This window comes from Falco peregrinus, chromosome 5, assembly GCF_023634155.1.
Source record: "Falco peregrinus isolate bFalPer1 chromosome 5, bFalPer1.pri, whole genome shotgun sequence".
NCBI lineage: Eukaryota > Metazoa > Chordata > Aves > Falconiformes > Falconidae > Falco > Falco peregrinus.
In genome coordinates this window covers 15,146,400-15,173,019 of record NC_073725.1, presented here as the reverse complement: position 1 = coordinate 15,173,019, position 26,620 = coordinate 15,146,400, and the positions used below count along the sequence as shown (strand labels likewise).

The 26,620-nt window shown below is 39.9% G+C and overlaps 1 protein-coding gene across 1 annotated transcript in view; it reads left to right on the top strand.

Moving 5' to 3' along the window:
• The window catches only part of PIK3R4 (phosphoinositide-3-kinase regulatory subunit 4), a 28,739-nt gene extending 3,506 nt beyond the window's left edge, over window positions 1-25,233 (top strand). The window contains exons 5-20 of the mRNA XM_055805699.1: window positions 2,048-2,182; window positions 3,544-3,765; window positions 6,214-6,387; window positions 7,531-7,676; window positions 10,422-10,625; window positions 11,849-12,050; window positions 13,757-13,956; window positions 14,917-15,127; window positions 17,028-17,193; window positions 17,906-18,070; window positions 19,947-20,158; window positions 20,443-20,574; window positions 21,963-22,063; window positions 23,074-23,162; window positions 23,558-23,666; window positions 24,617-25,233. Coding sequence (XP_055661674.1) covers window positions 2,048-2,182; window positions 3,544-3,765; window positions 6,214-6,387; window positions 7,531-7,676; window positions 10,422-10,625; window positions 11,849-12,050; window positions 13,757-13,956; window positions 14,917-15,127; window positions 17,028-17,193; window positions 17,906-18,070; window positions 19,947-20,158; window positions 20,443-20,574; window positions 21,963-22,063; window positions 23,074-23,162; window positions 23,558-23,666; window positions 24,617-24,787 — 2,639 coding nt within the window. The 3' untranslated portion in view covers window positions 24,788-25,233. The remainder of the gene's footprint in view (window positions 1-2,047; window positions 2,183-3,543; window positions 3,766-6,213; window positions 6,388-7,530; window positions 7,677-10,421; window positions 10,626-11,848; window positions 12,051-13,756; window positions 13,957-14,916; window positions 15,128-17,027; window positions 17,194-17,905; window positions 18,071-19,946; window positions 20,159-20,442; window positions 20,575-21,962; window positions 22,064-23,073; window positions 23,163-23,557; window positions 23,667-24,616) is intronic.
• The last annotated feature ends 1,387 nt before the right edge of the window (window positions 25,234-26,620 follow it).

Sequence of the window (26,620 nt, the reverse complement as noted above, 5' to 3'; positions counted from 1 at the left end):
CTTAATAATTAATGAGTTAAGTTATACTAACAGGTGGATTTCCAGTGTAGATCTGTACCCAGAGTAAATAATTACATTTTAAATAGTTGACAAAACCTGTTTGCTCTCTGCTAGATGAATTAACTGTCTTTAAAATTAACATTCATTCTTTTCTGTAGTTTTGCATGTAAAAGCAACTTACAGAATGTGTACATGTGCTTTGGGCTAGGCTGGATGCAGAACACAGCAGGCCTGCCCATGGCTAAGGTAAGGGTCAGTTTAGAGCCTCGTGCTCAGGGAAGCCCCCCAGCTTTATTCCCTGTATAAGCAAGAGCATAACAAAGAAAAGTACTTGTCTAGGTGGTCTTTGTGTAGCTAAATATGTGAACAGGGCTTTCTGAGCTTGCCTGCCTTTTGCTGTTTGTATTAATTTACCTTAATTCACATCTCATTAGCTCAGATTGTTTGCTTAGAGCAGCCTGAATGAACTGAAATAAATGTGGAACTAAAAGCATCAGTGTGTTGCTGTGCTTCAGAGGTAGTTTCACAAAATGAAATTTGATATTTAGGGGCTGAAGTTACATTATTTGTTATGTAATAGATTGCCTTATAGTGTAGCAGATGTTTTCTTTGCATGATATTCAGATAGGAGTTCTGCCTGGTTCAGGAAGAAACTTTTTAGTTATGCCTGTGTTTGCTATTTAGTATGTACCCTTATTTGCCATGACTAGCATATTTTTAAGTGTGTTGGTTTGTTTTGGATATAAATGTAGAACTGAGTTGAAAATTCCCGGTGATGTTTTTCTTTTGTTTACTAAGTCAGCTGATAAAACTAATTATTGAAGACAATGCATAGTTAATGAATGGAACCAACAGCTTTTGGTCACCTTGATCATTTAGGGCTTTATGAAAGAACAGTTTTCTTCATGACTCACTTTTATTTGTAGATAAGAAAAAAACCCCAAATCTTGTAAAATTATAGTCTTTTTAGAATTAACCTTTAAACAAACTAATATAAAGCTGAACTTGTTAAATAAGCTGAAATAGAAGAAACAAAATGCAGTTTCCTTATCTGCAAGTGCAAAAAGGCTACAGGTCTCAGTACCCACAGACTCCAGTTGCACCTGCTTACACAGAGGTTCTTCAGTGGTTTTGACTTTATTTTCAAACTGAGTACAACTAGAATATTTTCTGAAACTTGAAAAAGTTATTTGAACTGTAGGTGGTTAAGTCTGATTAAGTTTCCTTAACTTCAGATAGCTTTTCTTTTAAGAAAGCAATTTCAAATAAATAAATGTATTTAAAGGTAGTCTAATAATTACATTAACTTGTGTTGCTATAGCACGCTTTTTGATAGTGGTCAGAGGGGTGACTTAACAGGATTTGATCTGGGCTGTGGACAGGCTCCATTGGCACGCTGCTCTTGTCTTGGATGACACTCAGAATGGCTGCTTAAGTGGGTCTTCTGCCTCAACAGGATCATTCCTGTGCCAGCAGTGGCCTGACCCATATAACATAGCCTGAGTTGCGTTAGCAACTTCCAAATGTTGCAGAACGGTGCTAAATCACATGGATGGATTTGGGGATAAATGCTCTAAAAGTGGAATCCAGCGCTTAGGGGTAACCCTGTTGTTACTCTCTAGGACACATATCCTGGCACAGTGGTTTGTTGCGGTTGTTTTGCTGCAGTCTACCATGTGGGCATGTTAGTTAGTTCAGGTTAATTTGCCTTTAAGTTCTATCAAGTTATTTAGTCATTAGCCTGAGTTTAGGTGGCATTTAGGGCTAGTTCTGGAAGTCTGAAGTTAGTCCTTGTTACCACTTGATATACTTAAAATTTCTACCCTTGTTTTTGTGACAAAATACCATGTGATTTAATATACTTGGTAGCTTTGCTGGAGTCAGGCCAACAGAAGTGGGTTGACCAGAGAATGTTGTGTAATTTCAGTTCCATTTGTCCATCATGACTGGTATTGTCAACGGTTATAAGCCCTCATCGGGGGGATTGTCAGACTGATGTAAATAGGCAAAGTAGAACAATTCTTAACCAAAATGTTTTCCTTTGCAGAAAACATAGCGTTGTTGGCAGAAACAGCTCTGAGATTTCTGGAGTTGGTACAGTTGAAAAATCTCAATATGGAAAATGAGCCAAATGGTGAAGAAATGGATGAAACTTCTCATCCTAGTGATAACTATGACACAGGTAATGTCACTTCTGCTTACCTTGCCTGCTTATAATAGCAAATCATGGGCCAAAGCTCCTAGTTAGTACTAATCTTCCTCACCTCTTAAAGCTTAGCCTTCCTGTTAAATGGGAAGAATGCTTTGCCTTGACTAGTATCAAAGCACGTGTGTTGCAGCTTCGTGCAGAAGCAGACACCTCTGTTCTGAGCATTGTGAGAGACAAAAAAAAAATGTGTAAATGGGCATTCTTTTCTCCAAAAGTTCCCAAGGTATTTGACTGTGGTGCTGGCTGCCTGGTTTTGTATCCAGCTTCACTCACAGTCCTGTAAACAAGTCAGCTGTGAAAACATGGCTATGTTCCAAATACTGCTTCCGATGAAGTGGCAAGCAGTGTTAGCTTTGAAAAAAACTGTCAGATTCTACCATAGGTATAGTACTGTATTTTTCAGTCATTCTTTCTTTTCTGTTCCTATGCCTGGCAGTTCTTGTCTTTTTGCCTGAAGAAGCTGAACGTTGGGATGCCGTTGGGTGGTAACACTGCTATCTGTGCTATTGTAACTGTAGGACAGAGAATGAGTTAAAATCCTAAGGATGGCTTTTCTTTTCCTTTCCCTTGGGAAGGAGTGACCTGTGTGTCTGCTCCGGTGACTTTCAGTGATGCATAAATTTCCAGAGCAATGCCAGGCAAGTCTTCTAAGCTGGGAAGAGTTTGTGGTTAAGAACTGTCATTTCTCTTTTCGGCTAAGTAGATCAATCTGTGACTAATCATAATTGGTAAACATCCCACACATACTCCATTTGGTAGGGAAAAAGGCATGTTTCAATTATCTCTTAACTAGTTGTAGGATGATACTTTAAAAAAACCCCAACAACAACCAAACAAAACCTACCAAAACCAAACATAAAAAAATCCCCTTTGAGTTCCTTCACATAAAGCATGGGGTGCTCAGATTTGCTGAGGTGTGACAGAGGAAGCCTCATAGTATGAATTGTATTTCTAAGAAGTACTGTCCCCTACCCCTCAAAATAGCATGGACATGAAAGAAGTAACACAAGGAAGAAAGACAGTTGAACGGTTCTGTTTTGTTTTTCACATCTGCATTTCACCTACATATATATGAAATAAGCTGGATCATCTTAGTTGAAGTTATGACAAGTTTAGAATTTATTGATTTGGTAAGAATGTCTCACATCTCTATACTTTTTGGCTTTGCCACCCCCTCCTGCTTAGTCTGAAGTCTTTGGTAAGCTAGTTGTTGGAATTGTTGAGGCTATATTGCATTGCCCATCTTACTGAGTGTAGCTCTTTTAGCAGCAGGTAGTACGCCTGCACATAATGCTTCTCGCCAACCCAAATGTTCATCGTGTTGTCTCTTGCAGAGCTGCAAGCCTTGCATGAAATGGTTCAGCAGAAAGTTGTGACTTTGCTAAGTGACCCAGAGAATATTGTGAAACAGACACTGATGGAAAATGGAATAACGCGTCTCTGTGTCTTTTTTGGACGTCAGAAAGCCAATGATGTTCTTCTGTCTCATATGATCACTTTCTTAAATGATAAGAATGACTGGCATCTTCGAGGAGCTTTCTTTGACAGCATTGTTGGTAAATGTTGGGTTTCAGCCAAACAGAGTAGTGAGATAATAATGTAAATAAGTTTTGCATATCCTGGAAACTGTTAACAGTCATATAAAGGTCCTTTCTTATAAAGAATTCTATAATTTATAGGAAAAGACTTTGGTGAATTATTGGGAGTGAAGATGAAACAATGTAATTACAAGTATATTTTTCTTTTAGTCCAGATAATTAATACAAATGAGACTGAGGTATTTAAGTATAAGTTGGTTTAACATAAACAATAAACTTTAAATGCTTTTTATTTTTGAGTCTTTGCTAAAGAAAATAACTCAAAAAGCTGAATTGTGACAAGTAAATACTAAGATTTTTGCAAGTTGTCTAGTAGATGCAGTGTTTCACGTGTGTGTGAGCCCATTAACTTCAGTAGACCTGCTCACATGATGAAAACTGTGTACTGGTATAGCCTAAAATTATAATTTGAAACATTTTTTTAATGCCTTAAAACCTCACTTAAAGATTCCTGTCATCTCAGAAAGCTTAACAGCTGATGTCATCACTGGTAAGATTTTTTAAAATTGTTATTAAGTTTATGTAATGTTCCATGAATGTTGGAAATTATTCCACATGACCGTTGCTGAGAGTCAGCACTCAGGATTTGCAGGTTTTCTTGACCAGGTTTTCCATTGCAGTACCTGGGGGGTGAAATGGTACTTCAGATGCAAGGCAAGAAAAAAAGAGCATGGTCAAACTTCCAGCAGGGCCATTATGGTAGGCACGCATTACATTATGACTGGAAGCCACAAAGTGCTGTGCTGGCAAGCCCTGACAAGATGCGATGCTAATAACTTGTCAGAATTTGTTTGCAAGGAGCAATGGGGTGGTGAAAGCACAGGTCACAGTGTCTTGCCTTCTTGCAAAAGACATGTAGGTAGATGTGAGGCAATTAAATGTGAAAGTCAAGACATGTAAACTATATTTTTAGCTGCTCCTCCTCCTGTCCCAGTATCAAAACCTCCACAGAAGAATTCAGATAAAGTTCAGAACTCATATTTTTGTTTCACACTGTTTTACTTAAAGCTTTTGCACATCTTTAAAACTGAGTGTTCAAACTCGTGTTTAAGTGTGTGCAGGCACCACTGCCTGTGGCTGTGGGCACGTGCCCTTCTGTAACAGCGGCACCGAGGGGATTTCTCTTACCTGTGCTATTTCTACCTTATTCTCTTCTTTTTTTAGCAATTAGTTGCAAAGCCCAGCATTAATACATGAGCAAGTATATTAATTATAACTTTATCACTTTTACTATGATAAAGTAATTTTATGTTTAATCTAGATTCTGATGAAAGGACGTTGAATCTTGTGGTATTTATCAGTCCCAAACGACTTGAGTTAGAAGCAGAGGCGGTTACAGTCTGTGCTATGTAGCACGAATGACGATAGCAACAAAAAGCCTGAGCTATTAAATGAAAACCTCATTTTTTTTCTCTTGAGAACAGTAAGAGGACTTGCTCAGTTGTTTTTTGGGAAGGAATGTTCACTTGATGGATGTAAAGCTAGAGGAAAGATAGAAATTGACAAGGTCCATCTCCCTGACCATTGCCAGAGATTAATTATTGTACGTGGGTTATCTAATCCAAACAAGCATTTCCAAATGACAGTTTCATGTGGCCAGTGGGTGGTTTTCACATGGGAAAGGAAGAAGGATAGGAAAGCAGTCTCTTTTACTGAGATCCGGTTAATACGTTTTTACCCAGCAGCTTCAAAGGAATTACTTTCACTTAGCTGCTTTTGGTCTTGGCTTCCTTCTAAGATTTTGAAATAAGTTATTTAAAAATTGCATTTATTTTTGAAACTAGGGTCAAAGTGGCTTCATGCCAGCAAGTAATTTGAGACTAGTTAACTAAACAGCAAATCTTGCAGCCGTTTCAGGCTGGAAGAGTTTTAGAAGATTTTTCTGTAAGTTCCTTTTTGACTATTACTGACTCTTTATTTTGTGGCTAAGTGAATGTATGTTATAGGTTTTTGTTGCTGAAAATTAGCCCAGTATCCAGTTCGGTCTTTTCAGGTCTTCCAAATTACAGTCACTGCTAAGTTAAAAGACAAAATCCTGCTAGCAGAGACTTTCATTGTTGCTCAGTTGTCCTTTCCATGTACAAATGCAGGCACTGCATCCCCGCCCCTTAGGCTGCTGGTGTTGCCTTGCAGTTTCAGGCTTCTGCTGGCCAGTTGTGTGCTGACATCTATGCCTGGCTTCTGGAAGGACCTCTGCAGGCACAAGGATCTGCTTTTATCAAACAGTTTTCAGAATATTAGTCTGACTTTAATGGAAAGCAGCTTCCTTTTTTTTTTTTTTTTTTTTTTTCTAATGACTAATAATCTGTTTTGAGATGTCTCTGTGGGACAGTAATTTTAAACTTCGGTGAGGAAAGGCAAGGAAGTGCTAGTTTTGGGGTTTTATGTGTTCTTTTTATGTTTCAGGTGTTGCTGCTTATGTTGGCTGGCAGAGCTCATCGATACTGAAACCTCTACTTCAGCAAGGTCTCAGTGATGCTGAAGAATTTGTCATTTATAAAGCCCTCAATGCTCTTACTTGTATGTGCCAGTTGGGGCTGTTGCAAAAGCCACATATTTACGAGTTTGCTTGTGATATTGGTAAGTTGGAATACTGGAGAATGCCTTATTTTCCTAGTTAAGAAATTTTAGTACTACATAAAGCTGTTTGCAGCCAGCTTAGCTGTCCAATGTGCAAACCTATAGTACTGTTTTAGAATCTACAAAAACTGTGTTAACGAACTATTGCTAGTTGGACCATGTTAGTGCTCAGAACCAATTCTAAAATAATAATTTTGGTGGAACAAATTGGAGGCATCTTCTCTGATTTTATACAGGACAGCAGCAAACAACACTTAGTCCAAAAACTTCCTGCTTTAAGGCCTTTCCTTGTTCTTCATGCCAACCTCCTATAAAGAAAACCTCCTTGTTACTTCTGGAAGTTGATCAGGCACATAACTTGCAAACTCTTACCTATTGACCTTTGAGGAAGAAGGGAAGCCAGTCCCTCAGACAATCCCTTCTCATCCTATTTCTAAAACCATAACCCCCCATTTAACTCAATAGAACCCTGAATACAGAGTTGGTCTCTCCTTCCTCATCAGGCTTATCAATTTGATTTAGGTGTACCCAAGATTTACCAGCTATTTATGGAAAAGAAAATACCAACTGATCTTTGGAGATGTAGCCTGCTTCTTCCTAATGTCATGGCTTTTCAAATGCGCTCAGAATTTGAGGCAGATGATCTGTGAATATATCTCATGACTAGATACAGTCCCTCGATCACAACTTCTTAAAACCCACATAATTGAAATGGATTTCTGAGTCTTACAGTACGAGTAGTGACTATTCAAGGAAGAGAGGGGAAGAAGGAAAGAATAAAGTATTTACTCTAAAAAGAAAAAAAAAAATCACTGGTATTAGGATTCTCCATAATTGTCTGGAATAAGGTTGAGGCTTATTTTTTGATTAGTCGTCTTTGCAGATCTGGAGTTGACAGTTAGGGATTGACATGAATAAATAGGAAAAACATGCTGTTTGGCAACAGCAAGGAAGCTGACCAGCACAGGCACAATGAAATAATTTTCTCAGTATGAGTGTTTTAACCTTGGTGCCCTGCAGTAGGGAAGACTCAGTTTGGGGATAATTCTGGGGGAAGGAAATGTCATCATAGGCTGCCATATATAGGATGCTCCCCTCTATTTAACATGAATGATGTATTTTAACAGCCTAATTTTTTTTCAGCACCTTTCCTGTGTCATCCTAATCTTTGGATACGTTACGGTGCAGTTGGATTTATCACTGTGGTAGCACAGTATTTGAATATTGCTGATGTCTACTGCAAGCTCATGCCATACCTCCATCCTTTTATCACGCAACCAATAATACAGGTAATACCTTAAATAACTTTAACGTGTATGTATCTAAACCAGTTAGAATTCTTAAAGTCTGTCTTGGCTGTGGTCCTGGTGATAAGGATATTAGATTGTGTTTTTTCAGTTAAGGTTAGAGACGATATAGTTCTTCGATACTTGCTGGCAGACATTGAAGAATGGGCATTGCCCATTTGAATGTTTGAAAGACTGCTTCCACAAATTTGCTGCCAATTGCAGAACGCTTTACAAAGCCTAAAATCAACAGATATGTCTTTGGTTCAAGCCCCTCTGCCTTGTTTACGATCAAACTCTCGCGATACTATGCTAGTTTCTAGGAGTCTAAAAGGCATGAAAAGTTGGCTGTGAAACAATTGTTTCTGAGTTCTATGCCTTCATGTACAAGATCGAGTATTCCAGCACTGCCCCGCTAACATACTTAACTGTGGGCCTGACCCTCTGAAAACACGAACAGTCTGTTAAGTAGTGATTACTGTGCTTGTGATTTCAGCAGTGCTACTCCTGTGTTTCTATGCTTTGCCAAGGGTAAGGGCAGAGCTCTCTGTGTGAATGAGTTAAGCCATATCATAACAGCACATGTCTAGGAATGACCTGCATGATGCTGCTAGTATGATCATATAGGCATCTTTGCTATAATTTTAGGACCTGCAGAATGCATCTCTCAAGTGCTTAAATAGATAAGAAACAGTTGCAGTACTTATATTGAAAAGTACATCATGTGTTTAACACTTTCTTGTAAACCATGGAGGTGGTAACTTCATCAAAATAGTATTTTTCTTTGTTTACAACTCCCTAGACACCTTGTGCAGTGTTTTAGGCATTGATTGTTAAATTTCTGTCTTTTTCACTTCTTGCTTCGTTTTAGTATGTAAATTTTTCTTTGCTATGCAACACTAAATATAGTAAGCAAGTAGAGGGTAACATTGAGTTAGAATGCAATGAGGAAGTCCTCACTTTGGACTCACTTTTGAAGTTGTTTTTCATTTAGACAGCTATGCAAAGCACGTTATATGAACGAGGTCTTCTGGTCTTCTGACACTGTTGTGAAGGAAGAATTGCAGTCCAACCCCAACATCTCCCATTAATTACTTTGAGTATTCCAACTTTTGTACAAGCATTTGTGTCCTAATTTTAGTCTGAATTAGGTTTGGCTATTTAACTGTAGGACTGTAACTGTGGGCCTATTTCATGAATACGGCTTGCCTGCCCCCATTATCTTAAGATGTGCTCTTGAAACAACAAAGATCAAGTACTAAAAGATATAAACTCAAAGGAATATTGGGGCTGCAAGTAATCTGCATTGCCTACAAGACTTTGTCCAGACATGTTCTCTGGACACAAACAGACATTGATTTGTTACCTGGGAAAACAGAAACTTGGTGGGTTTTTTTTTTTTGGTTTGTTTTAGTAGTAATGAACAATCTTTTTAAGGACTTCCCCAGTTAATGATTCTAAATTATGCCCTAACTCATAAGTTTCTTACGACTGTTTACTAATCTTCCAGTATGCTTTTGAATATTAATTACATGTTTGTGCATCCTTATTCCCTTGTATACATAGTAGGAAACCTGGTAATCTGACTGACACAGGGGAAGAGCTCTTCTACTTGGTGTTTTCATAGGGTAAATGTAGGACAGAGAAAAACGGTGTTTGAAATATCATCATACTAGTAGTAGAACTTTTAATCCCATCTGTCAATGCCAGGTTACTGTTCTGAGACTGCTGGCAGAAAGGGGAAAGAAAATGGAGAAAATCTGACATGACCAACATGTATTTATTTTCAAGAAAGGGGAGAAGTTGAATCTAGGTTATTGGCACAATGATGTGCAATAATTTTGAAGTCCTACGTGACTTTTTTTTTTTTTTTTTTTCCTTATTGTGAGCTAGAAAGCATCTCTCTAGGACTGTCATGGTTTAACCTCAGCTGACAGCTAAGTACCATGCACCTGCTTGCTCACGCTCCCTCCCACCCTGGTGGGATGGGGAGGAGAAATGGGAAAAGTTAACACTAGTGGGTTAAGAATGATTTAATAATTGAAATAAAGTAAAATATAATAAAAATAATGATGATTTTAATGAAAAGGAGAGAGAAAGAGAGAGGAATTCAACCCAAGGAAATAAATAACCCCCAACAAACTAACCCCCAAAACCCAAGTGATGCACAACACAGTTGCTCACCACCTGCTGACCAATGCCCAACCAACTCCCCCAGCAGTGATTGGTGGCTCCCAACCAACTCCCCCCAGTTTATATACTGAGCGTGACATTCTATGGTATGGAATATCACTTTGGATAGTTCAGGTCAGCTGTTCTGGCCACGCTCCCTCCCAGCTTCACGTGCACCTGCTCACTGGCAGAGCTTGGGAAACTGGAAAAGTCCTTGATTCACAGTAAGCACTACTCAGCAACAACTGAAACATCAGTGTGTTATCAACATTACTCTCACGCTAAATCTAAAACACAACACTGTACCAGCTACTAAGAAGAAAATTAACGCTATTCTGGCTGAAACCAGGACAAGGACTGAGCTGGAAACTGGTTTTTTTTTTTTTTCAGAACATGCATTCAGAGGAAGATGTTTATATAAATATTTGCAGCTATCCAGTTACTGACTTTAATGATAGGAGAAAAAAATGCAAACACTCTAGGCATGAGATGACAGTATTTACTGCTAGATTTTCTCATGTTTATATGGCTATCATCGTGCTCCATGATGACTGGTCTCTTTTTTTTGAATTGCAGATAGATAAAGAAATAGTCCTGCTAAGTGTACTTAAAGAGCCTGTCAGCCGTTCCATATTTGATTACGTCTTAAGATCAAAGGATATCACAAGCCTTTTCCGACACCTTCACATGCGTCAAAAGAAGAGGAATGGTGCTCTCCCTGACTGCCCACCACCAGAGGACCCTGCCATTGCACAGCTGTTGAAGAAGCTTCTTTCACAGGTAGTTCTTTTTAATTTGTACTTTGAAAGTCAGGCTTGAGATGCTTTTGGACTCTGTACATTTCCACAGACCCTGACCTCACAGTTGCTGCTGTGAGGGACTCCCAGTCCTTCTAATACTTCAAACGATTAGCTTCATTGATTTTAGTATATGCTTGTAGGAAAGTTCTTTAAAAGTTAAGGAAGATTTTAAAAAGATCTGCCAGAAATAGGGCAACCTTGTGTCTGGATTTCCCAAATACAACCTAAGTTCTTAAAATAAAAAAATACATCTCAAATTTCTGACACATCTGTGGTGTAGCAGTGTTACAGAACGTGTGCTGTGTATTGTGTTGGATAAAGGAGTATGCATTTGTCTCCTGTGAAGACAGGCTGAGAGACTTGGGATTGTTCAGCCTGGAGAAGAGAAGGCTGTGGGGAGACCTTATAGCAGCCTTGCAGTGCCTAAAGGGGGCTTATAAGAAAGCTGGGAACAGACTTTTTACAAGGGCCTGTAGTGATAGGACAAGGGGTAATGGCTTTAAACTGAAAGAGGGTAGATTTAGATGAGATATTAGGAATAAATTCTTTATTGTGAGGTTGATGAGGTACTGGAACAGGTTTCCCAGAGAAGCTGTGGATGCCCCCTCCCTGGAAGAGTTCCAGGCCAGGCTGGATGGAGCTTTGAGCAACCTGGTCTATAGTAGGTGTCCTTGTCCATGGCAGGAGGGTTGGAGCTAGATGATCTTTAAGGTCCCTTCCAACCCAAACCATTCTACGATGCTAGGAAGAGAGAAACATGCAGTGCCAAAACCAAAGCTGGAAAGTATTGACGCTTTTATATGAAGAGGGAAGCACAAAGAATCACCCATACAAAGTATTGAGATCTGGGAAGAGGAAGAACTGCAGCTGAGTGTGTCTTGTTTTTTCCCTAGGGCTTGTGGGCCCCAGGTACGGCCTAGGTGGCAGTTAAGCAGCTCGCACCAGACAGCAATTCAGTACTAAATGCTATTCGGCCCTTTTGCTATTTCTAGCCCTGTTCTTGAGGAGGAAAGATATTCTTATACCACAGTGGCTTACCTAACATCTTGTATGAGCGATAGAGTATTGTCTTGAATGCTGGGGTTGTGCGCTCTCCTTCCAGTTCTGAGTTAGTCATTAATTTTACTGCTTCTTACATCTTCATGCTGTGATGCATGTTCTTGTTCAAAAGCAAATGATATTATCTCTCCTGTTATTCTATAGGGGATGACTGAGGAGGAAGAAGACAAGCTGTTAGCACTGAAAGACTTTATGTTAAAATCAAATAAAGCTAAAGCCAATATAGTGGATCAGAGCCATCTGCACGACAGCAGTCAGAAAGGGGTGATTGACTTGTCAGCTCTGGGAATAACTGGAAGACAAGTGGATCTTGTTAAAACAAAGCAGGAGCCTGATGACAAACGTGGTTGGTACATTTTGTGAGCTTTATAGATAAAGTATAGCCTTTCTTTTGGAATCAGAGAATTAAGTCTAACTTACTCAACAATTATTCTCAGTAATTCAGCCTACATAACTATCACCATCCTTACTGAGTTTGCAATAACAGGATTACTGCTGCTATTTGAAATGTGATGTGGTGGAATGCTTTCTGGATCAGCGGAAGATGGGGATGTTTTGCCCCGAGAATATTTAAATCAGTTTGACTGCATTTGCAGTAGTAATATGCAGCAGTTGTCTAGCTGGTTGTGACAAATAGGGTTCTAGTGACCCATGGTAACAGTGTCAATTATGAAGGCTACCTTTCTGCTCTGTCTGCTTCCTGTCAAGAAGTGATGAGTTCTATAACTGTGAAAATCCAGGGTGTTTTCTTGAGGTAACCTGGAGAAAACTGAGGCCTAGGTGTGATGCTGAAAGTCTCACACAGAGGGGTGCCAACTGTTGCTCACCCATCAAGTACATGCTTCTTGGCCTTAGGGGTCTTCAGCTGCTCATCTACCCCCATTTTACTGTTTTGCCTGCTCCTCTTTCAGCTTGAAAAACCTCTTACATTTCCTTGTTCAGCTTTGAAATCCACTTGCTGCTAACTGTTCCAGTTCTCTGTATCCTCAAAATTCTTCTCTTCCATACAGTGTTTGAGCATCTGCTTTGCTCTCTCAAGCTTGTAAATCCATCCTCTGTTACACTGCTGATAGGTTCTGTGTTTTTAGACATAAAAATACAGAAATATCTGCAAACCATGTAGCTATTGGCATCTTATTTCCAGAGTTAAGATGCTTGTCTGCAAATGTCTTGCATATCATTTAAAGGAAAATACATAAGCACAGGATTTTTCATTTTATGTTTTTGCATCCTCTGGAGTCAGTAGTGGACAGGATTTAAAAATGAGTGTATATGAAGTCTGTATTTGAACTGACTTATTTCACCCAAAACCGTCCCTTGCAAAGTCTTCATGCCTTTAACTTTTCTGCACTGACTTTGTCCAAATCAAATTCGTCCCAAATTTTGTTTTATGTTTTAAGTGACTCCCAAGGAATGCTGAAAATAAAAACGTTTCCTGTTTACAGATAACATTCTTGAATCTACAGGTGATGTTGCAATTGTGACAGAAAACTGATTGTATTTGACACTGGCAATAATTTGCATACTCTGATATTACCAGTTTATCCCTGATGTCTGTGCTCATTGCAGAGGGATTGGAGTAGATGATCTTTGAAGGTCCCTTCCAACCCAAACCATTCTATGGTTCTGTAATAAATTGTAAAAAAAAAAAAAAAATTATTTTATGTATTTATCTATGTATTTATTATTTATATATAAATATTTTAAAAAGTAAAAATTTTCACATGGAGTTTAATCCTGTGACCTTCTAGATGCAAACTTTCCCTATACTGGAATGATTTATTGCATGAGTCAGTTGTAGGATTAATGAGGTGTGCACACATGTGGCAAGTGTTCTGTTTTGTTTGCCTCATAAATTCCTGTCAGCTGACTTAATGTAGAAGTAGAGTTTTCTCTATATATAAATAATAAACTGGCACGTATATGTTGGACTTGCATATAGCCTGAAAGTAATGACCAGCGTGAGTGAATGTTGTCATGATAATGTGGTTGGTCTCCCCCTTCCTCCCTGCCCCTCTTTCCATCACCTCCCTCCCTCCTAATTGCTTATAGCTAGAAAACATGTAAAGCAAGATTCAAATGTAAATGAAGAATGGAAAAGCATGTTTGGGTCCCTGGAACCAACAAACATCTCCCAGCCAATATCTAAAGGACATGGGCAAACTACTGATCCTGAAGCCATCCAGGCTGGGAAACCACTCCGTTCAGAGTCCTCAGTTGGCATTTGTGCCACTTTGTCATCCTCTCCACAGGTATTCCTGAAAAATACTATCTTTGCATTTTAAACTGAAGTGATTCAATTGTTTTGAAGCCAAGTGGGACTATAGGGATGTGGTGTTCTTATTTTGTTTGGAGGTTATTTGACGCTGGTCATGCTATTCCCTGGTGTGTTCTCCAGCAGAGTAGCTGACTTTTGAGTTCTTAGTTTTGAAATAGGAATTGAGAGAGGATGGAAGTAATTTTAGTCACCTCAACAGAAGAGCTTAACTAACAAATATATGCTTTGCACGAAGGGATGGGGCTTTGTGGATTAGCCAGTTATTAGGTAAGCTGTTCTGGCAGGGAAGACTTTTCCTCAAATTGCATGCCCTATGAGGAAGAGAAGAGATGCCATGATTTTAACTTGGAACTGGTGTATCACATCATGGCTGCATTGAAACGTCCCATACCTGTAATACTTTGTACTGGCTACAGAAGGATGGGCTGGGAGCCCTCAAAGCTGTGGCGGCATCTCTTGATATGGAACACTGTTTTCTGTTTGGTTACTAGCTGGAGCTTAAGTTCTGCTAGCTTTAAATGCATCCATTCTGTACCAAGAGGGAGACACTTCACATTTTAATTTTTATTTTTACAGCCCAATATAAACAAATAATTGTTCAAGAGCTAACCTGTAATTCTGTCAGTCTTGAGAGCAGTAACTGCTTCTGTATTAATGACATAGAGGTGTGCGTGGCACATTACAGTTTCTATAAATAGAATACAGAACAGACTAGGCAAATGGGGTAGAATTGAGTGGGTAAGCTTTTCTGTAAATGATAATTTTAAATTGTTTTCATGTAAGCATGAATTTTTTTTATGCTAATTCATTGTTAATTGATTCAATTAAAAAAGATTTTTACATTTTCCTTTGGTGTGACCCAGTAATCTTAAGAGCAGGATTTATCTGTGTGTGGAATGGAAGGCATCTATTTTTAAGTGCTTATCTCTTACAGGCATCTGATGGAACAGTTGTTCAACCCAGGAAACAGACTATGCAGGTACTAAGCAGTACAGCATCCCCATCTGCACACCAGTTACGCATCACCACTTGCAAAACTGAACTTCAGCAGCTGATCCAGCAGAAGCGAGAACAGTGTAATGCAGAGAGACTTGCCAAACAGATGATGGAGAATGCCGAGTGGGAAAGCAAGCCCCCACCTCCAGGTAAATCATGGGCCACTGAGGTTATTATTAACAAACAAACAAACAAGAAAGTCAAAATATCATAATCTCAGGGAAAAAATGCAAAAGACAAGGAAAAGAGGAAATTATTAGTTTAGGAAATGTGCCTCCTATGCAGAACACCTATTTGGCTGAATATATACGTGACCTATGAGAGAGGGTCTGGAACCTAGATCTTTACCTTTGCAGTGGTGGACCCAAACCACTGGTCTGAAGCCCAGGTTGTGCACCTTTTACCAGTGAGTTTTCTGAAGCAGATTGTTTGTAACCAGGTGTATGGCAGATAACTTGCCATCCTGTAACAGCCTGTAGCTTGGTTTGGGCAAGAGGAGAAACGCTGTGTTGGGAGGTGAGAAATGTATTCTGCCTGGGGTGGCTCCAGATTTTCAGCCATCCTGTGGGTATTGTAAACTCTTGGCCAGGTTTTCTAACCCAGTGGCATGCATACTGGGGTGGGCTGCTTGAGCTGTGCTTTTTCACAAAGGAGCCTGTCCCCACCAGCACTGGGGACAGTGACACAGTGCCCACCCACAAAGAGAAGATGTGTATTCTCATACTACATTGTTGCTTTCAGAGGGAAAGGAGAGACATTTTTACCTCTTGTTCCTCCCTGGTAGCGCCAGTCAGGTTTTGCTGATTAGGGCTCTGGCAGCAAACATAATTTAACCATCTTTATATGGCCACAACTTATATTTGGAGCTCCAAATTGATATTGGGATTTACTCAGATTAGTCCTTAGCATTTTCTGCTCGTGTTTTCTGCTGTTACTGGGTATCCCATATGGAGATTTTTCACTGGCCTTTACTGTTGGGAGTTCCTGTGCTTAAACTGCAGATATTGAGAGCAGAGTCTGTACCAGCTAGGCTTGCAGTAATCAACGCAGTGATGCTAAAGTCTTTGGTAAATCTAGCATTAGATATGCATACCTAGGCATATACAGCTACCATGTAAATTTAAGGGAAGTAGTAGAAAATCATCAGGAAAATGATCCAACCAGATAGCGTTTGAACATAGCTAACCTTGACTGAGCTTGGCTAAGCCATGTGTTTGTCGTCTTGAGACTTTTACAACCTATGAAATAACGTGGCCCAATACAAGTAGCTGACGTGCTCCCTTACACAAGGGAGTGGATGCCAGAAAAAGTGTTCTTATTTGAAGTTTGTGTCATATTCTGAAATTTGCTGTGGTCTGTCCTTTGTTATCTTCATCTGCTGTTAATCCTTCATTAAAGTAGATGCCGGTTAGAAGTGCAGCCAGATACTTATGTGTTGCTTATTTCAGAGGAAGAAACGTCACACAAATGTTGGCAGTTTCTTGGCAAGAGTTATTTTGTGTCAGCTCAATTCCTTCAGTCCTTCAAAAAGAAATTGAGTAAATGTTATGTGGGATTTAGAAGTGCTGTTTTTTCATTTTCCTGGGTTCATAAGGCTTGACAGCATAGCACATAGTGCAACACTGAACTTGTCCATTCAAGTACTCTGCAGACAATCCAGGAACTCAAGACTGTTCAAATTTGTTGCTCATCATGTGCATTTTGGGCATGTATTGAGTTGCCATTTGCAGCACAGCAATCTGCATGATAGCAGAACTGTGCACTAGTATCTCTCAAACTCTATGTAGAAGCACTCTTTCTAGTTTCACTGAATATACATGGAACCCATCTAAAAGAAAAATCGTACCCAGATCTGCCAGTAGGGTTTAGTTTAGAATTGAGCAAAAGTAGGCTTCTGCCTTTAATGTTTAAAATGCCGCCTTCTGTGCTTTGCAGCTGTAATGACTATATACCAATACAGCTGTTGGTGGATGGGATCAGGGAGATTTGTTTGTTCCTAATTAGGTTATGAAATCAACACCGACCGTTATGGTTTTGTTTTCCCTGTAGGATGGCGTCCCAAAGGATTGTTGGTAGCTCATCTTCATGAACACAAGTCTGCGGTGAACCGCATTCGGGTCTCTGATGAACACTCCATTTTTGCCACTTGCTCAAATGATGGCACAGTGAAAATCTGGAACAGCCAAAAAATGGAAGGAAAAACCACTACAACCAGGTAGCTTTATAACTCATGGGATTTGGGGGATGCTGTTTTGGACTGTGAAGTGAAGTAGAGCAGGGAGGAAGATATGAATCCCTTGTGGGTGTGCTAGAGATATCAATAATGAAATATACTGCTGTTCCTCTTGGCATGCAGCTATAAAATATTAGCTAAAAATGTATGAAACATGCAGCTGTTTCAATTAGTAAAAGAAGAAAGTGGTTAGTAAATGCAAAGAGACTGCTTTGTGGCTGTAGTAATTACAAGCTTTTTTATTTCATTTCTACACATACATAAATATATTCTCATGTTGTTTAAAAGCCATCTGATTTTTATTTTTATTTTTTTTAACAAATTAGCTTTTTGCTTAACTATCTCATCCACTGATACTTGATGCAGGAAAGCTGTTTTGCTGGTTGGAACATGGGTGGTGTGGTATGCTATGTGATACAGATCTAGGTTAGACTTTCATTTTACTGATAGACGGATGTGTGCTTCTGCAGTTGGAGACTGTTATAACCCAGAGGCTCAAAGATGGAGAGTTAAGCTTGCAGAGGCAACACAAGCTTTGTTGCTTTCTGAGCTTGGAACACTCAGAAAATGCTATTTTCAGAGCTCTCTCAAGAGCCATTGGTTTGAAGTAGGTGTTTGAGAGGAGTAATTCTTTTCTTGTTTTAATTTAATTAAAACATTTCTTATTTTTCCTCTCCCTTTCTATACTGTTTAGATCAATTTTGACATACTCTCGGATTGGGGGACATGTAAAGACACTTACATTCTGCCAAGGCTCTCATTACTTGGCTATAGCTTCGGATAATGGTGCCATCCAGCTTCTTAGTATTGAAGCTTCAAAGCTCCCTAAATCTCCTAAAATTCATCCAATACAAAGCAGGTATGTACTTAGAGCAGTTAAATCTCACTGCACAGCTCAGGCTGTTAGTATATTTCTTGATTAGATCACTTGATTTGCTCTAGGCTTCCTGCTGGCTGAGCTCAGGCTGTACTGGAAGGCTGTAATCTATGGTCTTACTCTGCTTCATAAAGAAGGGTTGAAAGGCAGCTGTGTAGGGCTGAGAATTTATAGCTCTACGTTATTGGTGCCTTCTGTGTCACTGGATTCATTGTCAGCTTGAAACAGTCTCAATAGCTCTCAAGTCTTTTATTTATGCACTGGGATTGGTAGTTTCTTACCTCCTCTGTTGCAATGTTAATGCTTATAAAATTATTTTGGAGGCTCTTTTATAGGTCATTAGATAAATGTTTACAAACATACATGTGGTTTGGTCTCAGACCTGCAATTTTTTCTCTCAAGCTTTTAATGTGAGTAAGGCAGCAAAGGTATGGGGGATGGGACACTATTTAGGGGAATCTTTGGGAATGGTTTAGCTCTTTCTTACCTCTCTCCATATGAGCAGGTTTTGAGTATTTGGCACTGATTCAACAGCTTAATCTTCCACCTTGAGTGAGGGACACATCTAGGCTCCAGCAAATCTAGCGACCATCTTAAAGACCTCTTTTCTGTCCAAAGTAAAAGTAAGGTATCTGTCTCAAATATCCTCTCTTATTTGAGATTAAATTCAGAAATTAAATAAGCCAAATCTAATCAAAACAAACCAGGTTTCCCTTTTTGGTATACACTGCATTTGTGCCTGAAGGTATCTGTTTGCACACACAGTAAAGTGAGTGATGCCAGTGCTGGCAGTATAACATGAAGAGGAGTGTTCCTGCCCGGGTAGGTGAATATTTGATAAATGTGGAGCATGAATCACAGAATGGTTTGGGTTGGAAGGGATCTTAAAGATCATCTGGTTCCAACCCCCTGCCATGGGCAGGGACACCTTCCACTAGACCAGGTTGCTCAAAGCCCCATCCAGCCTGGCCTGGAACACTGCCAGGGAGGGGGCATCCACAGCTTCTCTGGGAAACCTGTTCCAGTAAAATATTTATTCCTAATATCTCATCTAAATCTACCCTCTTTCAGTTTAAAGCCATTACCCCTTGTCCTATCACTACAGGCCCTTGTAAAAAGTTCCTCTTGAGTTTTCTTGTAGACCCCCTTTAGGTACTGGAAGGCTGCTATAAGGTCTCCCTGGAGCCTTCTCTTCTCCAGGCTGAACAATCCCAACTCTCTCAGCCTGTCCTCATAGGAGAGGTGCTCCAACCCTCTGAGCATCTGTGTGGCCCTGCTCTGGACTTGCTCCAACGGGTTCATGTCCTCCTTTATGTTGGAGGATTCAGAGCTGAATATGGTACTCCAGGTGGGGTCTCATAGAGCAGAGTAGAGGGAGAGAATCGCCTCCTTTGACCTGCTGGTCACGCTTCTTTTGATGCAGCCAAGAATTTGGTTGGCTTTCTGGGCTGCAAGCACACATTGCTGGGCCACGTTGAGCTTTTCGTCCACCAGCACCCCTAAGCCTTTCTTCTCAGGTCTGCTCTCAGTCCATTCTCCACCCAGCCTGTTTTTGTGTTTGTGATTGCTGATAGGACCTGCAAGCCTTCTACGGGCTAGTAAAATGCTGTCAGCAGCTCTTTGCAGACATAAACATAGCTCTGTGCTCTGGGTCTCTCAGTCCTGCGCATGGGTCAGGGCAGAGAGATTTGAGAGAGCATAAGCATCTGTTGTACTAAAAGTGGCAAGTTGTTTGTGGCAGATGTGTTGAAGTGACATGAAGAGGAAAATGCTGCTCAGCATCAGGTGAATTGGAAAGAGTCTTAAACTTGGAGGGAGTCATAATCTGTTTCTAAATTCAGTTGTTCTTTTAACCCAGGTCCTTAGATCTGAAGGATGATGGCTGTGTGGTAGATATGCATCACTTCAATTCAGGAGCCCAGTCAGTACTGGCTTATGGTACAGTTAATGGATCTCTGGTTGGATGGGATTTGCGATCTAGCAGCAATGCTTGGACACTGAAACATGATTTGAAGTTAGGCCTCATAACTTCGTTTGCTGTGGACATACACCAATGCTGGCTGTGTATTGGTAAGCCTGTATTTCTTGTCTTGTTAGCTTCCCTCTTTCCAGCCCCACACCCCCTTCTGTTTTTTCGTTTAAAATAACTATAGATCAAGCTTTTGTTTAATCTGATTTGACTAGAATATGCTTTTCTCAAACAAGATGAGAGAAACACCTCTTCATTTGTGGGAAGTATTCTACCCTGTAAGCACTTGAGGCTTAAGTCTATCTCCTGAAGAACAGAGCAGAAGGGGTATGGGCAAACCCCCATATATTTATACCCCTGACTCTGGGGAGCTTTCTCTCACCAGGGACAAGCAATGGTACCATGGCATGCTGGGACATGAGGTTTCAGTTACCTATCTCCAGCCATTCTCACCCTTCCAAGGCCCGAATCAGACGCCTGCTCATGCATCCTGTCTATCAGTCCTGGGTAATTGCAGGTAAAAGATGTCTTAAACTTAACCTCATCGGTGCCAGAGGTTGTAATTAAAGCAGCTTCTGTTTCAGCTTCTGCTTCAAGCCCTGAGGGGAGTTGTTAGGGTCTCTTTGTTTGTGGTGTTGTTTTGTTTTGGGGTTTAAATTCCTTGTAGTTTTTCTTGTACTTTGCTTGGGGAGAGGAAAAAGGGAAGGTTCATACTTGTGTTCTGCCACTGTGCTCTTTGTGGCTTTTTGAAATAAAGAGAGAGAGGCTGGTGTAGTGTTAAGACATTATGAAAATGACAGACTTTACAGTTCTCGTCTGCTGAGCATTACAACTCTCACGAGGATTGCTCCTAGTGTGCTGTCTACCACATCACTTTTTAAGGACAAAATGTTATAAAAGAGAAAACCCAGATTCATGACATATATCGAATTTGATGGGAATTCTGCCATTGCCTTCAGTGCCTCTGTAGAGCAGAGACTGAAAGGTGGTCCCATTCCAATTCCCACTTGCATCTAACCCAGCTGTGTCAGGGGTTAGAGCTTTCAAAAATCTCCTAAGATTCCTCATCTGGTATGCTCACAGCTGCTTCATCCTCACTGCATGTAGCACTGTCATATACTTTGAAATGTCTGTGTCAGGAACACATCCTGATGTGGAGAAGTAGCTTAAACTAATCCTACAACAATAAAATTGATAAAGTTGCTGTAAAATGGGAGTAATTTGAGTTTTGTATTTTACTTGCTTCTTAGACTTCACTTCTTATTTTAGTTATTAACCACCCTGGGAGAAAAAAGAAATTTCTTCAAAAAACATACAAATAAAGCAAGCTTCTCAATGTTTTCTAGTGTTTCCTTCCCTGCTGAAGTATAAATGAGTGACAAGATTTCATGACTTCAGAATATTATTAAAAAGTCCCTGCCTGCTAGGTTGCTGCCAGGCATGTAAACAATCCCTTGAACAGAATTCTTTGCCTGTCCACACTAACCACAGGTGTGGAACTTCATTGTAGCTACTGAATTCTGTAAATTTGGATTGCTGTCTTAGCTGTCCAGTCACTGCTGCCCCTGCTGAACAGATGATCCATCCTTCTTAAAGAAGGATGAGAAGTTATCTAGGTAGGAAGGTGAAGTTTTAATACCTTTTTAATAGGGTTGGAGATTAAATGAAACTTGCTATAAATTCTCTTAAATTAGGTGGTTTTACTACAGTGAAACTGCTTCCAAGTGGTAAACCAAGCAAAACATGTGCATGGCTTTACTGCTAAAGCAAGACTAACACAAATGCTGCAGAAAGCAAGTGGAGAGTGTCTCTGTGTCATACCCTCTATGTCATATCAGTAGAACAAGTAGTGAGAACCAACTGACCTGTTTTATATTTTTTGTGTTGGCTATATGTTTCCTATAGCTGTCCAAGGCAACAATGAAGTCTCCATGTGGGATATGGAAACTGGTGATCGACGCTTCACTTTGTGGGCCAGCAGTGCACCGCCTCTTTCAGAACTGCAGGTCTGGTCTCCTTCTTCCCCGGTTTCTGTTGTGTCCAGTTCTAAAACAACCTCAGACTCCATGCTGTACATCAGTACAGTTACCTGACTCCATGGCCCTGCCAGTTTGGCACCAGGAACTTGTCCTGGGATTTATGTTGGTACCATAATTGTTTTGCTGTCAAAATTACATCTCCTTTGTAAAACAGCAGTGTAACCTGAATCTGCATTGGTATCTTCCATTATCTGTGGAATGTACTTGTAACACTCACTATATCCAGTGATGTTCTTAGAAAGCCAGTGGGCTGGTCAAACCTGTAAAGATTAGGGCAAAGTCAAAATTCATGGTGTAGCATCTTATACTTTGACGTACTGTTTCTGGGATTGTGCATCCTTCTGTAAGCATCTGCTCTTTTGCATATTCCTTCTGCATATTCTTTCTGTAACATAATGGCTTTGCTACACTTAACTGCTACTTTAAAGCATGAAGTTGCTCTTCTTCAAGGAGTTAATTGGGGATATTGTTCTTAAAACACAAAACCAAAAATAACCACATCTGCTTCTATAAATGTTGTAAATGCAGATCTGGGATCTACCTAAACTTGAATTTGTACATGCTACAAAGATTGCAGGTTGAGTTCATTTTGTTAATGTGCTCTATGCGCAGGGAACATTGTGCTTCAAGCTAATTTTCTGTTGTGTATCTGACCCTTAATGACTTCATATATATTGAGCATCCCTGTGCTTTTCAGAATGATTTCCTTTCTTGATTATTTTAAAATAATCTCTCTCATTTGCCATCATTGAGAATGTAATTTCCAAGAAAGGCTTTAGGGAGAGTTAAAGTAGATTCCTTCTTTACATTTCACAGAGAAATGCAACAGATTTAAGATGTGGTCTGTTAAAATACCTTGGCATTTGTCAGAAAGATTTGGAAATAGGGTGGATGAATGTGGTAAAGAATGTATTCCCTTTCTGAAGCATGGCAGCAGCTGTTGGTGATTATTTTTATATATCACTTTTCCCTATCAGCCGTCTCCTCACAGCATCCACGGAATATACTGTAGTCCAGCATCTGGTAATCCCATATTACTGACAGCAGGCTCAGACATGAAAATAAGGTAATAAAACAACTTTTTTGTTTGACACTCTTCCCTCCACCCCTGCTGGTGTACTAAATTTTTGCCTAAGTAAGCTCCAAAGAGTCAGAACAATAATGCTGAAGATGTGTTCATCAGTCAGTAAGTACCATCAGTATGCTGAGAGAATTGTTCTCAGCAAAAATATGCAAAACTTGCTGCTTCTTGATAAGCTGCGTGACAAGAAACAAAACAATAACTTATGTATAAGCTTGATATGAATGTTGATTTCTCTGCATCACTCTTCTACTAAGTGTAGAAAGCATATAGCATTTGTGCCCGCTCATTTTCATCCTAAGTGCAAGACAGCTTTTAAACAGCTGTATTAAGCTGATAAAATTGAACATCTTGGCTTCATTTTGTTTCTTTGCGTTTAGGTTTTGGGATCTAGCCTACCCTGAGAGATCATATGTTGTTGCTGGAAGTTCTAACTGCCCATCTGTTTCCTACTACAGGAAGATAATTGAGGGCACAGAGGTGGTTCAGGTATTTTGCTTTTGATAGACAGCTATTCTGCTTTGCCTTTTGGATGGCCCCATGGGTGATATTAATTACATCACTGATGTATTAATTACATGGCTTGAATTATAACTATCTATCTAACTATTACCTTTCATGGATGGAGTCAGTGTTGTGTCTTCAGGCAGTTAGGAAGAAGTTATTTCAAAATTAAAAAATCAGTTGTTTTGGACAGAATTAGACTTACCAAATACTACTTACATGCAGAAGCCATTCATATGTTTCTTTTGGGATATTGAAATATAGTGTTTTAACACTTTTGTCCTTGATCAGTCTTTGGAATGTCTTTTGTGTAGGATTAGCCAGGCAATATGAGATGTAGTGGGACCAAAATAATATGGTTTGTATTACAAACTTCAGAGTGACTTTTGGAACTGGCAGTGTTGCTCATTGTTGAGTAGCACAATGTTTTATTTCAGTTTAGTTGAATGAATGCTACTTCAGAGGTGACTGGGAAAAAAAACCTGTCAGTGAGGGTCTGCTTATGCACTATAATATTTTAGTGTTTCATCTGCAGTTCTTAAACAATTACATTCATGCTATTGAACCAGCTTTTATAAAAGCCTTGGGGAGCTAAGGTGTATGTGTTGCTGTAGCTGACCACCCCCCACCCCCCCGAATATAAAATCTTAGTAGTGTCATTGAAATAAATATAAGAGGGGGAAAACAAAAATCCTTTCCCTAATCAGAGAGCTGTAATGTCAGTTCAGATTAAGACTTACGTTGTGTGTGATGAAAAGAAATGAACCCAGGTGTAGTCCTAAGAAAGCTACCAGCAGGTGAGAGGTTTTGTGTTTGGGTTTTTGTTTAAGAGGTTTTTTGGTCTTTTAACACTGACAACCTAATGTATGACAATTCCTTTCTGCAAATGCTCACCTTCCTGTAAATAATATTTATCACTTTTTGGTTTTGTACAGGAAATTCAAAACAAGCAAAAACTGGGACCCACTGATGAGGCCCCTCGGAAAGGTCCAGAGTCTCTCCCAGTTGGACATCATGATATTATCACAGATATTGCAACTTTCCAGACCACACAAGGGTTTATCGTAACTGCATCAAGGGATGGAATCGTTAAAGTGTGGAAATAAATTGTACTAATACATAGTATGTAAATATTTGTAATAAAGTAGTAGTGTTATAATGAAGTTTTCAAGGACTGTTTCCAGATCATGGAATAGAAGGGACTTTATAAAGGTGACCATAAAATCAGTTATCTGTATCCTACCACTCTGTTAGCACTTCTTAATCACTTATTTTATTAAAGATGTTTGGTATCTATAGCATTTCCTTGAAATACCAAGCCATCTCTAGAGAAATGATTTGGCCTGGTTTTGTGACTACATTGCTCTTCAAGGATCCTTCAGAAAATGAGCTAAAAAGACACCCCACATTACACATTCTAAATGTGCAAAGAGCTGGTACAAGTACTTCTGTGTGTAACTGCTCCTATGTTGAATCTGAGAAACGAAATAAGAATCAGTGCACTACTGTCCCTGTACATTCTAATCACTATAATAAAGTCCACTTAAGCTTCCCTGTTTAGTACTTGGGTTTCTTTATATCCGTTGTTCCTCTGCGCTGATTCTGTAATCTCAGCAGCCAGAGCTACTAGGCTGTTAATTGTAGTTTGAGATCAGCTTAACCTTGTGTCACATCCTCAACTGTACTTTGTGCCTTGCATTCAGCTTGCTTTAAACCTGAGTCTAATGCTAAGCTCTGCTGTCCTAGGAACACCTAACTAACTAAAAGGGTTATAGCAGCTCCCAAAGGGTTATGTAAATCAAAACTCCCATGATGTCTAAGACTATCCTAAAACTATATTTCAAAACCAAAAATTCATACATGTTTGATACTGTAAATTACCAAGTGCTTTCTTCATCCACTGAAGTGAAAAGAGCTTCTTATGGCTACATCTAGATGTATATATTTAAAATCTAAACTTGGTATAATACAGCGAATACACTAAAAGAAGGAAAAGGAAAGCTCACACTCGCCATACTTTTGTTGAATATATGCTGTGACGCCTTAAGCCGTTACTTCATCCACCCTGTGTCACTTTGCTGGATTTCTAGTCATCCTTAACAGAAAAAACACACAGTTGCAGGACACTCCATAAAGAAGATTCAAATGCCTGGAAAACACCTTTCAGGTAGCAGGAAGTTACATCTCTGGCCAGAGGCAAAATAAGGCTTTCAACAGTGTGAGAAAGCATCAAGTATGCAGAGGTGGTTTGGGAACCGTAGGTAGTGTTACACGAGTTAAAGGCATCTCCTTCTCTCTCCCACCCACACCAAGTCAAAGCCCTCTTCTTCCTTTCCCTTAAGGTTGTGCCCTGGGGGGTCCTCCTTTCCAGCCCACCTCCATTCCTGTGACCCAGAATCTGCCTTTCCTCCCTTCTCCCCAGCACTAGCAAGGGTCTTGCAGCTCCCACGATGCTGATGGGAAGAGGAGGGGAAGGATGAAGGCTTGCTGATGTTTTGGGGGCAGAGGAGGCATGGAGAGGAGTATGGCTTTCTATGCCTGCTGCCAAAGAGAGGAATTGAAGATGCATCAGCTGCTGCTGGGAGAGGTGGACTCGACAGGGTTAAAAGAGACCCTAAACACCCTGGCCCCCTTCTTGGCAGTGGCTAAAGCAGGAACAAGTCAGCCACAGACAACGGGGCTGCCCTGCACATGAAAGTGATTTCCCACCACAGGCACCTGCCCGCTTTGCCCATAGTCTTAAGGGTCTTTATGTTTCCAGTTTCATTTTCTACCATTCAAAGTCAAGTCAGCTCAGCACAAAGGACCCCAGTGTAAAAGGAACAAGCCAGTATGAAAGGTAAAGTATGTGTAATCAAACACATGCTACTGTACGTGCACATGAGCACCCAAATTTTTTCTTGGAAGTAAGCAGTATAGTGCACAGACTCCACTCTGGC